This window comes from Prorops nasuta, unplaced genomic scaffold (assembly GCF_024137725.1).
Source record: "Prorops nasuta isolate Cenicafe-Biocafe unplaced genomic scaffold, Cenicafe_Pnas_1.2 PNAS00034, whole genome shotgun sequence".
Taxonomy (NCBI): Eukaryota; Metazoa; Arthropoda; class Insecta; order Hymenoptera; family Bethylidae; genus Prorops; species Prorops nasuta.
In genome coordinates this window covers 475,013-490,352 of record NW_027116831.1, presented here as the reverse complement: position 1 = coordinate 490,352, position 15,340 = coordinate 475,013, and the positions used below count along the sequence as shown (strand labels likewise).

The window sequence follows — 15,340 nt, the reverse complement described above, 5'->3', positions numbered from 1 at the left end:
TTGTCTTTTTAAACTTACGAAAAAGATTAATATTTGTTAGTAATAAAGGTTAATTTTAATTTAACAATAAAAAGTTATCTTTAGCACAACTTAAAATAGATATCTTAAAGAAAGTTTGAAAATAATAACTATTAGTTGAAATAATTGTCTTCATTATAGTTAAAATTATCCGAAATAGAAGACTATTTGTAAATATAAAAATTACAACTAAATGATTATAATTAAAAGGTACCATCATTAAGGACTGAAAAGGCAATTATACCAAAAAAGTATTTTATAAATATGGTAACTTAAAGGTGTGTTTACAAACAAGAATATATAGCAGGTTATCCCCCCCCCTTCATCACTATCCATACCAGTACGTGCGCAGTTCTCGAGTTCCCCGTCCTACGCTCCGGTGGGCTCTGGTAGTTCTCGCTGGTTCTCGCCAGTTCTCGCTAAATCTGTTAACCCTGTTAACGTCGGCCCATATGATGTTGTAAGTACAGAATTAATTTAACTAAAAATTTCTGTGTTTGTGCCGGTAATAAAACTAATTTTTGTTTTACCTATTTTCTGCAATCAGGTTGTATATTACAAGAATTAAAAAATAAACAACGTCCCTGAGAAAACTCACCTTCTCTTGCCAAAAGTAAGTTTACTTTTTTTTAATTTATTGTGGCTATTGTATTTATCTCTAATTAGTAATCATATAAAATTTACAACATATTTTCTCCTTATTTAAGGAAAATTGGAAAGTATTGATCCAATACAATAAATATATAGGCTTGCAAATAAAAGGCCAAATATTGGAGCTGTTAAGCCAAGAAGTGGGGTTATAAGGGAAACAAAATTATGTAAACATTAAACTGTCCATTTGAAATAAAATAGGCAATCTAAGAGCCAAACGACAAACAACAAGTATACTACAAAAAGAATAACAATAAAAGGTATGTGTTGGCTGTTGGGTCGTATGAAGCTTTATGAACAGAAACTATTCATGTCAACTAATATGTATCAGGGTTGCATGAAATATTTACATATATGTGAACATTTTTCATAGAAGAGGTAAAAGTAAATAAAACAATACAAAATCACCTCTCACTTGTTATTTATATCATATATATCATAAAAGATGATTTTAAGAATCCACAAGATGGTTTGGGAAAATCTCTAATCTGACTAAGACCATGCTTCTGCTGTTGACATTTTTAAGTTTGGATTACAATTTTTGTAAGTTATATATCTGTATGTTTTTAATTTCTGATAAGATTTTAATTAATTTCTCGTTTATTCAATCTACTATGCCAAATGAAAGGAAAAGCTTTGCTAATCTCACTCGACGCCAACAACGTAGAAGGCTGAACATATTATTGCAATCTGATCTTGAAAATATTAATGTTAACAATCAAGGCAATTTGCAGGATGCAAATAATTCAGACAGATTAGATATGATTGACAGAACAGGAAATAATATTTTATTTGAAGTACACTTGAATAATTCTCTACAGACTTATATGAGTTATGAGAGTGAAAATAATTTTATTATAAATGACTTAGGACATTGTGATGAGAGTTCTGCAAATTCTGAAACTTTAGATATTCATTCAAAGTTTATCGAATATTTAAGAAATTGGATTATGAGATATAGAATAAGTCATGAAGCATCAGACTCACTCTTACAAGGCCTTCGTCAGAGTGGTTTTTTAAATCTTCCACTCTCTACTAGAACGTTAATGCAAACACCTAGAAAGAATAAAATAATAAGTATGGGTACTGGAAAATTTTCATATTATGGATTAGAATTAGCATTAACTGATGTCTTAAAGCAAATTGATATTTCTGTTCTTTTAGAAAAATTAAGTATAAACGTTCATATAGATGGGTTGTCTATATCTACAAGTTCTCAAAGTCACTTATGGCCAATTTTAGGTCAACTAGTTGATACACCATATCATTTAGATCCTTTCGTAATAGCAATATATCATGGTACTGGAAAACCTTCATTACTAAATGATTATTTAAAACAATTTTTAGATGAATATCTCAACTTAAACAATTGTGGCTTCTCTTTTGACAATAAAACATTTAAAGTATATATAAAATCTATACTAGCAGATACTCCAGCTAGAAATTTCCTTCGTTGCTTTCCAGCACATAATAGTAGATGTGGCGAATGCCTAGATGAAGGGGTTACTATTAGTGGTCGAAGACTTTTCTTGCAAAGTAGAGCTCCTCTGCGTACTGATTTGACCTTTAGAGAAAATGTGCCATTATCTTTTATAAATCAAAAATCAATATTAGAAGTTGTAGGACTTAGCATGACAAAACAATTTCCACTTGATTACATGCATTTAATTTGTTTGGGAGTAATGAAAAAATTTCTTTCGTTGTGGATAGATAAATGCAAATCAAGGGATAACATTGCAGTTTTAAACATAGCGGATCAAGTTTTCTGCGATTTTTCCAGTTTTCTGACAAATGATTTTGCAAGAAAGCCGCGAACTATGAAAGAAGTTGCAAGATGGAAAGCAACAGAGTTTCGTACATTCTTGTTATATTTAGGCCCAATTGTTACACCATTATTCCTAACAGTAGAGCAAGTAACTCATTTTAATTTATTAAATTGTGCATGTAGATTATTAAGTGACACTGAACTATGCATAAGAGAAAATCAATTTGCAAATGATCTTTTATATCAGTTTGTTGAAGAAATAAGAACAATTTATGACAATAACTCAATTATTTACAATGTTCATAATCTAATCCATATATCTCGCTATGTTCTTCTGTATGGTCCGTTAGATTCGTTCAGCTGTTTTCCATTTGAAAACTTTTTACATGATATAAAAAATAGATTAAAGAGCGGTTCCTCGCCTTTAGCACAGATAATGAATCGTATAGTAGAAAAATCGAAACTGACATCAATTATTTCATTACCACCTTCTTCGGGGTTTCAATTAATAAAGAAAAAAGAGAAGAGTGCATTACCACGAAACTTTGAAGACGCGTTTAGCTGTATACAATTTTCAAATTTTCAATTAAAGGATAAACTCCCAAATAACTGTTGCTATTTGGCAGATAATACTGTTGTATTAATTAAGTCAATTTGCCATTACAATAAAATGCCTGTAATTAATGGCGTAAAAGCCATCAATGCAACTCCATTAGAAAACTATCCATGTGACTCGCGTAAATTAGGGATAGTTAAAGTTTCTGAATTTTCTGAGCTTCAGTCATGGCCTATTGATAATATTAAAAAAAAAGGTCTAGCAATTTCATGTCTGTCTACCTGTTATATTCTACCAATAATACATTCTAAAGAGTAAAACAAAATATGCAACAATGTTATGAATTATGATTATGTTTCTAGATTTTATTGCTCATAGAATTAAAAATGTCAACATCAACATCCCAAGTCAGAAAGAGAAACCAAAATCTTATATCTATGCCCATTACTCAAGCGCAAGGTAATATTTCAAAATTAATTGTTTCATTTTTTTCAAAATTATGAATTGATTAAATGACTTTCATATAATATTCACAGGCTTCCAAATAGAAACCTTATACAATAAAAATATAAAACATTATGGTAAATTCTACTATTTATTTATAATTATATGCAATTTTATTTTATATTTTATAAATATAATAAATGCTTTGTAAATTTTTACAGTATCAAAGGAGACTGATACTCAAAATAGAAGTGCTGATACCTTAATACAAAATATTGTTGTAAATAAAAATGGCAAAATTTTAAGAATTCCAGCTAAACCTATTAATAATGATTTATCTCATGATTTGCCTTTTTCAACTGTACATACATCTTCATATGGTAAATACATATTATGTATATCAGTTAATTAAAATTGTGTACATTACTCACAGGTGCAAGTTTTTACTTTTATTAGGAGAAATGAATAATGACTCTCATGAAGAAGACGACCCAAAAGTAATAAACAATGAATTTGATGATTTATATTATGACCATGAAGATGCAGCTATTAGTAATCAGCAATTAAATACAGAAGAAATGAACGACAATATAGTAAATGATTACGAATTGAATGATAATAACAATGCTATAAGTAATGAGCATGGAAAGTATTGTTGCTGTAGGTATTTTTTTATCTTCTAAAAAATCAATTATATTTCAACTAAAACTACAAATTTTTTACACAGCGTACTGTAAAGCGATTTCCATTAAAATTTTAAAAAAACAAAATGAAATAATTCAATTGATAAAAAATACATCTGATTTTAGTAATGATAAAGAGAATACTATACCTTCTATTAATCAATCAGATAAATTGGTTGATTTAATAAATTTTGATCAGTTATTATCTAATGATAATAAATGTGTTGAATTTGTAAGCTACTTTAAAATATTTAATTTGAGTTTGATTGCTTTATTATCACAGTAATCTATTAATTAATCTTACAGAAAAAGCAAGTTGGCTCATTTGGAGGGAAAAATATTCAAAAAGCTACAAGCAATGTAATGTCTGCTATAATGAGTGATAGCCTTGCAACAAAATGTACTTGGAGTGGCCAAACTCGGAATACATTTTGTATATCTAAGTGCACTTTTCCTGGAATAATAATTAGTTAGTATTATTCACACTTACATTTTAAAATCGATGAAATTGCATACAAATTATCAGGTTGCTGCTACACTTACACTAACGTTATAGAATTACAAAAAATTTGTTAACAATTAAAATTTTAAATATCTTAAATACTTTCATGTGATGGTTATATTTGTTTAACCTTATGTACTGAATGATACATAGTTGATCTTTGAGTTTGTAAAACGCAATCTCTAATTATATATTACGTATTTTTATAGCTTCTTTTAACAACTTATTTCAACAATATGAAACACTTACAATTTTCCAGATAATCACTTAGTACAAATTTGCCAAACCTTATATAAATTTTAATTTTAGTATGAACATTATTTTTGCATATTTTATGTAACACGTACTTGCATTTTAATTAATTTAAAATATATTTTACAGATATATTGCAAAATCAGTACAAATGTACAAAATCAGAAGTAGAGGAAAAAGTAAAAGAATGGTTAAGACGTGCGGGAGATAGAATTAAATCCAAAGATCTACAAGAAAGGAGAGCTGCTGCCAAAAGGATGAGACTTGAATAAATTTATTCTATACTTATAAGTTTTAGAGCATCAGACTATACAAACATAATTCGGTGCAGAAGATTACTAATGTGATAATAGTGTTACTAATGTGATAACAGTACAGTATTACTAATGTGATAATAATTAAAATACATGCATGTTTGTAAAAAATATGTAAATTAAATAATTTAATATTTTATTAATTAAACATACGCAAATAAAATTAAAATATTCAGTTTCTTTTTCAGATATGAAGAAAAATATTAAATAATCATTAGAAGATACTGCTATATGATTCATTGTTAATTCTACCTTTGAGTAAAGAAAAAGATCATTGTATTCAATAACTTTTATTATTATTACAATAAAAATTAACAATGAATCATATAAAGTTGTTTATAAATGATTATTTAATATTTATCTTCATTTAGTACACAAATCCTTGCAATTTCAATAACTTTTAGGTATCACAATAGTCGCCTTTTTTTAGTGTTAAAAACTAGACATTAAGTTAACTTTTCTGCTATTTTTCTTTAACACAAAATAGTTACATTTATCCTTTGTTTTTCGATAGCAAAAAGTGTTTTGAGATGTCAACATATTGTTTGCTATTTTAATAGGTTATTGTACGTCATAAAAGTTACCATTCTGGCGGACATAGAATGTACATTCTGCTGTACAATATAGTAACAATTCTACCAACCGGGAAGTCATCCGTGACTATTTTCTGCTGCGGAAAAGGCAGGTTTTAGTTGACCGTGTGCTAGTTGGGCTGCTACACAGATAAACTAGGTTGAGTTAATTGCTAGTTCCAGTAGTCACCGCTAGGTGACTGCCTTCCTTAATCTTCTTTCGCGCTAATGGTATTTTAATATTACGTAATTACACACACGGGTGAACTAGTTCAATTTAATTGATAGTACCAGTAATTGCCGCTAGGTGGCTACCGCAATCCCCCCTTTTCTCGTTAGTTAAATTGTAGATAGCTATTGTGATAAGTTGCTGATATCGTGCAAGGAATTAACTTTCCATCGAGCATGGAATTATAACTTTGCATGGCTTTAACTAAACCTATGAAGCGAATAACGACCCTAACAGCACACTTGGTAGAAAGTCGACTTTAGGTTGACTTTTTTGAGACAAGACTCAATTGACTCGAAAGTGCCGACATAATGCCGACTTTTTAGAGACGACTTTAAATTGTCGACTTTAAGCCTACTTTTCACAGTCAGCTTTAAGTTAACTCCAAATTGTCGACTTTAAGCCTACTTCTGACAGTCAGCTTTAAGTTAACTCCGAATTGCCGACTTTAAGCCTACTTTTCACAGTCAGCTTTAAGTTAACTCCAAATTGTCGACTTTAAGCCTACTTCTGACAGTCAGCTTTAAGTTAACTCCGAATTGCCGACTTTAAGCCTACTTTTCACAGTCAGCTTTAAGTTAACTCCAAATTGTCGACTTTAAGCCTACTTTTCACAGTCAGCTTTAAGTTAACTCCAAATTGTCGACTTTAAGCCTACTTTTCACAGTCAGCTTTGAGTTAACTCCAAATTGCCGACTTTAAGCCTATTTCTTACAGTCAGCTTTAAGTTAACTCCAAATTGCCGACTTTAAGCCTACTTTTCGCAGTCAGACGCCATCTTTACACACACTATAGCTAAGCAACCAACAGTATAATGAAAAATAGTCTACAGCAGTGATGCCAGAAGGTAGACCGTCGGTCTACCTTTTGGTATCACTGGTCTACAGCAGTCTACAGGTACATACAGGAGGCTTAAATATCAATCTTCTTTGCTGTTAAAGTAAATATTTTTGGGCACTAAATTATACCCCATCAATTAATTAATTCATTGAGCATAAATGATAGCTAGTGCATCAGCTAAAATTGGAATATAAATGTAAGTATAAATTATTTTATATTGCATAGAATTAATACTACAAATTTTATTTAGTTAAAATATATAAAATTTTTATACAATATTCTACTGCTTAAAATTTAATTATTATAACTTTTAAAAATCTTTTTTATGATTGTTGAAGTTTATAACATTTTTCATATTTTTTTACAGTGTCAAGTAAGCTTCAACATTGTATTGCTGCTATTGAAGTCTGTGCGAGCTGCTATAGCTACAATAATGGTATGAAATTTAATGTAATTCATTCTACAATTTTCATTTAAAAAATTGAACATGCCGAAAAGATTTATCTTACTGTCTAAACGCCATCAAAATAGGCGAACACTAGCTGCGTACAATATTGATAGTAATTGTAACACAGAAGATAATGTTCCTAGTATTAGCAATCAAAGAAACCATAATTACATTACACATTCTTCTTCGACTGAAGCTGTTGAATCTGAGATGATTTCTATAGAGGAACCTTTACTTGCGGGATCCTCTTCTACCCTTGAATCATCTTCTTATCCCATTGATGATTATTCTGCTCATGATTCTACCAATAATGATTCTGCCAGTCCTTTTGATGACCCTTCTACTGATGAAGGTAGCAACATATCAAATAACAATGAATGTTCACCAGAACCTAATTTAAGGGAAGAGCTTCGTATATGGGCAAATGGATATAATGTAAATCAGAATGCTGTCACTTCTCTTCTACATATTTTGTCAAAACATGGACATAGTAGTTTGCCTTTAGATGCAAGGACACTTCTTCGAACTCCAAGGCCTACTACACATAATATCAGTAATTTGACATGTGGTCAATATGTTCATTATGGATTGCTGAAGCAACTGACCAACATTATTACAATTTTTCCTATGAGTTTTAGTAATTCTAATAAAATAATGTTGGATATCAATATGGATGGCCTTCCAATCTCTAATAGCTCTAAAGCTCAACTTTGGCCTATTTTAGGCAATGTTTGTCATTCAACAATTTCACCATTTGTAATTGGAATTTTCTATGGATCAAAAAAACCAGTTCTCTCTGAATATCTCCAAGCGTTTATTACAGAGTTTCTTGAGTTGAAGAGTAATGGATTTATGATTAATGATAAGAATTGGCAAATTGATATTCGCTGTATCATTTGTGATACACCAGCGAAAGCTTATATCACTAATACAAAGTCACATAATGGTTATTACGGATGTAACAAGTGTACTATAAAAGGCTGTGCAGTGAACAAAAGGATGACTTTTCCTGATGTAAATCATCCACTGCGGAGTGACACAGATTTTTTACTGCGAACACAACCTGAGCACCATTTGCAGGAACATTCGTCTCCAATTGAACTTCTTTCTATTCCAATGGTTACGAATTTTCCAATAGACTACATGCACTGCTGTTGTCTTGGTGTATGCAAGCAAATGTTGACTCTATGGATAAATAGGTCAAAAGCTTCCAGAATAGATATCTCTAAGATGAATATCTTATCAGAAGCATTGAAATCTATTTCGCATTGCATACCAGTTGAATTTAGTCGTAAAGTTTTTGATATAGAAGAATTTCCTAGATGGAAAGCGACTCAATATAGAACTTTTCTTCTTTACCTTGGACCAGCTGTGTTGGCTAATGTGTTACCCGAAGATAAATATCTCCACTTTAATGCATTGAACTGTGCAATGCGAATATTATGCGATGCTCATGATTATTATAAAAATAATAAATATGCTCATGAACTTCTAACATATTTTTTCAAAAATATGAGAATTTTTTATGGGCCAGAGACGCAAACATTTAATATGCACAGTTTAATCCATTTGGCTGCAGACTCTAAAAACTTTGGTCCTTTGGACTCGTTTAGTGCATTCCCTTTTGAGGATCATTTATTTTTTCTTAAAAAACTTTTAAGAAAATTTGATAAACCATTGCAACAAATTTGCAATAGATTAGACGAGAAAGTTTATCGACCACAATCAAAAATTGAATTTTTACTTATTCCAAAACTAGTAAATCCAATTAATGAGTGTTTGCCATTTGGATGCATTAATAGCCACAGTAAAGTACAATTATTTAATTTTGTATTGACCACTAAGAAATACAACAATTGTTGCTATATACTAGAAAATAATCAAAAGAGCATTATTTGTATTTCTCACATTGGATATCAAAATGATGTTCCTATCATTATTGGTCAGAAGTTCATGAATGTTACAAAATTACCGGTTTATCCATGTGACTCCACATATTTAGATATTTTTATGGTTTCAAAGCTGTCTGATTTATGTGTTTGGCCTATTTCAAAAATTGTTAAAAAAGCTGTTCAGTTAAAATTTAAAAATAATTTTACTTACATATTTTTTCCATTGTTATAAATAGTATGTAATTGATTATATGTAGTATATTTATCCTCCAAGGTTTGGTACATTGTATTAGGAGAAAATGTATGCTCTGCAATCCCAGAATGTTGGATTTTTTCAAAGGGTGAGCCCTATTATTGGTGGCCTCCGAAAAATGTAAATAGTACATTGGCTATATGCAATATACTACAGCCAAAACATGATTGGGATCTTAAAAAGTATAACAGCATTGTTGGTCCTCTTGGTAAGTTGTTGTTAGTAATACATTTTCAAAAATGTAAAATGAAGAGTATATTATATACAATTTACGATATAATTGTTTTTCAGATTCGTTCCAAGAAGCTAAAGAAGTGGAACAAAAATTGAAAGCTCTCTCGTCAAATGAAGCAGACAGTGATACTATTTTAAGAGCGATTGCTGCAGATGAATCTTATTTAAAAAAAATTGAAAGTAGAAAGAGATCTTTCTCCTTTGAAGGATCCAAACGTGAGTTCGTTATTAGCCTTTTTATGCTGTCACATAAAATATAATAATATTTTTTAGTGATAATTACAGTGTATTGATTTATATGCATATAACAAAAGTTTTAACAGGTTTAAAATTATATACAAAAAATAACGTTAATCAAATAAATTTCAATTATTAGCAGCATTATTTTATAAAAGATTTGTACAAATTGGATCTAATTACCAAAAAACTATCATCAACGTGTTAAATGATCTTTTTACTTTTTATGTGTAAAATTTCATATAAAAGAGTGTAATTATTCTTTTTGTATATTTAATTAAAATTTCAGCTTTTCACATGAACAGTTATAAACAAACACATTTTATTAAAAAATTTCACGGTTGAAGCTAAATTTAAAATTTAAATCATATTATGCGAATTAGGAATGAAACGCTTGGCAGGAATATTATATTTGCAGTTTTAAAATATCTAAACTTTAATATAAAAATCTTGATGCGCGCGTATTTTTTTAAATGACACCCATATGAGCAGTGAACATTTATATAACTTATATAATTGAGAGCAAGCACTGATGATAACATAGTTTGGCCTTTAAAGTGTAGTGTACGTGTGTACGTAGTGTGAACTATTGTTTACACACTATGTTTAAAACTACAGTAAAGGTCTTGGACAAAGAAAAGTCAATATGACATTTGAAAATTTTAGCGTAGCGGTTGAAATTCTTAAATATGATTGAGTTATTTGTTTCTTTTATGCTATTGCTTATATTCTTAAACATTTTAAGCACTTCAATCCATAGGAGGAGATCATATAATAATTTAAAAACAGCATTGTGATATTTCATTGCTATATAAAAAAGCACATGTTATATTCATTTAATTTAATATACATATATATTTAAAAAATAATATAAACACATGTTATCTTACAAAAATTTGATTTTAACTCAACGTTTCTAGTTAATATATATAGTTTAACAAAATTGTTTATTTATGTAAATACAAAATTCTATTATTTTATTATGTCTATGAAATAATGCTATTACATAATCGAACATTGCATTTAATAGTTAAATACATACTATAAATGTTGAATTACAATTGTAATTATATGCGCTCATAAAAATCTCCTTTCCTATACAGAAAATTGAAATTTCAACTAATAAGATTTCACGTTAATCTAAAGTGTACGCTTGCGTTAACTTTTTAAAAGAATATTATAACAATACATTGACTTATATTAATGATACGATTAATACTATTCCAATAGATGCCGAAGATGATCCTGTCGAGGACGCACCACCTGCGAAAAGAAATAATGGTATCAGTCACTTTATTCTTTGCCTGTAAACGTTTTTCTTTATACCTTACGTTTGTAAACTTGGTTCTTTCATATCCTTCCTATAGTATTCGTCTTGCTAAATAAACTTAAACATTTCAGAAATAATTAATGCTACATTAAAACCTTCTGCTCCGTGTAGCATTCATAAAGTAATTAAAAAATACATTTGTTCAGATAGTTTTCGTTAAATATAATTGAAGGAGCTCCATTGAAAAATAATAAATTGATTGTTTTTATCTCGACACGAAATACCCAGATTTATAAGCGAAGGGTGAATGAACTATTCAACAAACATTATTTCTTTTAATAATTAATTTTCTTTTAGCCGTACCATCCGACTCACCAGAGCCCTTACCTTCATGTTCTTACGAGAGAAATCGAGAAGGTATACAAAAGAAATACTTTTTAACAAAATCGTAGTATAAACTATTCAGCAAATATTATAACTTCAAACTATTAATTCTCCTTTAGACGCCTCTTCACACTTATTAGAGCCCTTACCTTCGGATACCTACGGTGAAGATATAGAAAGTATGACAATAAATTATTTGTTGACATTAGTGATGACGAGGATTTTATGCAAAATATTAAAGTTTAATCAAATACTTCAGATTGTTTTAATGAGCAACCGCTGGAAAAGAGAGGTAAAATATTATAATTTAATTTATCGGCATGGCATAAAGTGATAAATACCTATTCTACTCGTTCTATAACTTAAATATGACTAGCAGAATGATAAACAGAAAGCTTTTAACAATATCAAAATTTTGTACCCACAAATTGCATCGATCAAATGGACATTTTGCATGAAATCAAATTGATTTGCTTAGGCGAGATACTGAAGCTATGTTACAGCAATCTTAATTTTATTACGTGGAATAATATATATTTTGTGCTGTAATTTTTCTTATCTATTACCTAGATAGTTTATTTAACATACTTTATGAAAGTACTGTTTATAATTTGTAAATTTATAAAACATTGTTATGCTTTGATATTAGAGAAAGGTGAACGAATTCATATGCGTAGCGTTTATGCACTGATGAAGCTTTTCAACTGAAGCCACAAATTAGCATAATTTCAAATTATAATTTTTTTAATACATTGTAATGATGGTAGTATATTTATAGAGTTTTAAAAGCTATCGAGGACAGAAAAATATGCAATAAATATATGTATAATTTTTAATTGGACAAAATTATGACAAATTTGATACAGCTTCTGCAACTCGACTACAAATATTCATTTCATGTGTAATATATTTGCAAAAATGTTACTTTTTCCTAAAACGTTTCTAAATTTTGTTTATATATAGTTTCGCTTAATCATTATCCTGTAAAGTTTACTTTTATTATTCGGTATAACACAATTTTGTTTCAAATTTCAAGTTTATTTCAATAATGTGATCTATATGATACCCTTCAATCTCCTTATTACTGTTATCGTTTATTCGATCAATCAGACCTGTAACACTTTACTTATCTCCCATTATACTTGTAATATATTTTTAAAATTTAATGTATATTTTTCTAGTCGAATTGCCTAAAACTCCTCAAACCACCACGCACCAAACTGGATACGATTTGTGCTTAATTGAGATTAAGAAGGGTCAGAAAGCCATATCCAGACAACTGCATGCCATCGAAACGATGTTAAGGGAGCACATTGCAGACTGCAGTGGACGCCAGCCTCCGGATTGGAGAACTTCTGGGCCAACTTTATTGCCTACTCTTCCTATCACTTCAATAGATTCCTTAAAAGAATTTGACAGCAAGTTAGCTTCAAGCGACATTTTAAAACAAGAGCTTGTAAGTAAATCTAAAAATAATATTTTATTGTAACTTTAAGTGTAAAAAGTAAATTCCAAAACTCTCCTTCCATTCGCACTTACATTCAGAGAAACTTAGAGAGGATGCTTTTGATTTTTATGACATTAACTTGAATATTTGTGTGAATGTTTTCTTTTAAAAGACGTCGTATTTTTCTGTTTTCTTTAATTTATCCCAATTTTTAATAAAATTTAGTGTGGTATATATTTTACTTCATATTAATATTCGCATCGTACGCGCGAACTAGAACTTATCAGAAAAAATAGCGAAGCACGATGTCATTTCAAAAGAGATTAGTACATAATGTAATTCTTTTAAAATTTGATAGCACAATTTCGAATGGCAGACTAATCGTAGCTTTTTTAAATTATCATTTGCATGATTTTAATTATAACAGAAGCACATGGTTATTAAAACTGGAGGATTGACCGGCAAGCAGTGCATTATTAATGCCATTAAAGTAATCATTAGCGATGAGCTTGCTTTGTGCGTCACCTGGTCAGGACAAAGCAATAAATTTTCTTTTAAAGAACTCCAATTAACCAAGGTCCTTACCGGTAATTACCCATACCTATACTCACTCTGTCTTATTTTTCCTTCTCCTTTACCTTCAGATCATTATATAGTTCTAGAAAATATTGCAAGCAATATTTATATTTTTGCACAATTAAAAAAATTATTATTTTTAACTTTACATCTCTACTGTAATAGCTTCAATGTCTTTATTTTGATTTGCCACTGAGAACACTTCTTAAATAAAATAATTCTTTGAAGTTACAAGATATATATAGTATATAGGGTCCGCCAGATAAAATGATGCTGACTGTGGATGTAAAATTATGATTATCGCTATAACTATATAAAGGTGAAACTACTTTTTGATGTACAATAACCTTTTTGATTTTAAATTAAAAGACGATTTAAACAGCGTTTTGTAAAAAGAAAATAGATATCTTCTATAATTACGAAGTTAAGGTGAATTATGTGCTCATGGTCTGGATTATTTTATATATGTCGGACTCTGTATACACACAATAAATATATATATGAAGTTTATTATATATTTAACATATATATTACAGAAACACTTACCTCTCGGTATGCTGAGGCTACTGTGGCTGAGTTGCAATCTACATTGCAGGAGTGGCTCCGTCGAGCTGGTGACCGCATTCGACGAAAAAATAAGAAAGGTAATATATGAACGTTTAATGAAAACTACAATAATCGACTTTTTGCATCTTTTAAATGTAAATAATATTCATTTCAGATAATTGTAACACTCGAACATAAGGAGTGTCCCCTACATTTGGAGACGTGTCACATCGCCACTAAGGGCATTTTACAAATGTTGAAAACTGCAGGCATTTAAGATTCGCGGTACTGCAACTATAGAGTGAGTATAATTGTTGTTTCAATGAAATCCTCCAAACAGCGGCCTTCGTTTATACATCACAACCGGCAACTGCACATTTCTCCTTCAAATAATTATATAATAAAATATATAAAAATGGTGCTTTCTAATATATATAATTAAGCTAAAAAGTGAGCATACATACTCCGTAAAATGGAGGATTTATATATTAATATACGTATAAATGTTATGTAATGATTATTCGCTTTATATACATTAAATATTTATGTTTGGTATTGTTAAAATACTGTATATATTTTTTCTATTATTATCCTGTAGCCTTTTTTGGAGAGCTGTCTATAACCCCTATTAAAATTGACTATAACCTAACTTTTCAGAGTCAGCCTTAAGCTGACTCCACAATGTCGACTTTAAGCTGACTCCACAATGTCGACTTTAAGCTGACCTTGCCAAGACGACTTTCCATCGACTCTAAAATGTCGATTTTCAGCTGACATTCCCAAGTTGACTTTAAGCTGACTCTCAAAAGTCGGCATATAGTTGACAGTTATTTTGGGACATTTGCCTACTTAAAGTCATCCTAAGGTCAACAAAAAGTCAAAGAAAAGTCAACTTTGAGTCGACGCTGACTCAAGGGCTGCCAACTTTAAGTCGACTTTAAGCTGGCTCTGTGCTGTTAGGGGAAATATCCTCTAAATGAAAGGGTATAGTTTTAATAGTCTCCCCTATTGGGGAGAATAACAATTTAACATCAATTTCAGGAATATTAATATTTTGATAGGGCAACTTATTAAGTCCTAGCTGTTACTAAACCTATGTATCTTATAAAAGAGATTGCAGTTTCAAGATTTTCTTAGTTCAACGTGCTACTTCACTATGTCGATAAATAAATTCGGGTCTGGTTTCAATACCGGTAAAGTGAGAAATTATTCACACAAAATTGACAA

General features: G+C 29.8%; 1 protein-coding gene across 4 annotated transcripts; it reads left to right on the top strand.

Moving 5' to 3' along the window:
* The first annotated feature begins 418 nt into the window (after positions 1-418).
* On the top strand, positions 419-5,328 carry LOC136783558 (uncharacterized). Of its 4 annotated transcripts, XM_066743813.1 has the most exons (11): positions 419-478; positions 566-631; positions 726-929; positions 1,126-1,212; positions 3,353-3,449; positions 3,527-3,571; positions 3,656-3,814; positions 3,891-4,094; positions 4,162-4,349; positions 4,424-4,586; positions 5,001-5,328. In XM_066743813.1, exons 5-11 carry the CDS (start codon positions 3,377-3,379, stop codon positions 5,141-5,143), a joined length of 975 nt encoding a protein of 324 aa, XP_066599910.1. In that variant the 5' UTR covers positions 419-478; positions 566-631; positions 726-929; positions 1,126-1,212; positions 3,353-3,376; the 3' UTR covers positions 5,144-5,328. The 4 variants fall into 4 exon arrangements, 3 of the variants coding, with proteins under 3 accessions (XP_066599910.1, XP_066599909.1, XP_066599907.1); XM_066743812.1 differs by lacking the exon at positions 1,126-1,212; XM_066743810.1 differs by having other exon boundaries at positions 726-1,212.
* Positions 5,329-15,340: the final 10,012 nt, after the last annotated feature.

Bases quoted from the DNA above. Each gene is read 5' to 3' on its own strand.
- LOC136783558 (XM_066743812.1), top strand. From the start codon at position 3,377: ATGTCAACATCAACATCCCAAGTCAGAAAGAGAAACCAAAATCTTATA. The intron at 3,450-3,526 runs GTAATATTTCAA...TAATATTCACAG, and splicing joins GCCCATTACTCAAGCGCAAG to GCTTCCAAATAGAAACCTTA. The intron at 4,350-4,423 runs GTAAGCTACTTT...TTAATCTTACAG, and splicing joins ATAATAAATGTGTTGAATTT to AAAAAGCAAGTTGGCTCATT.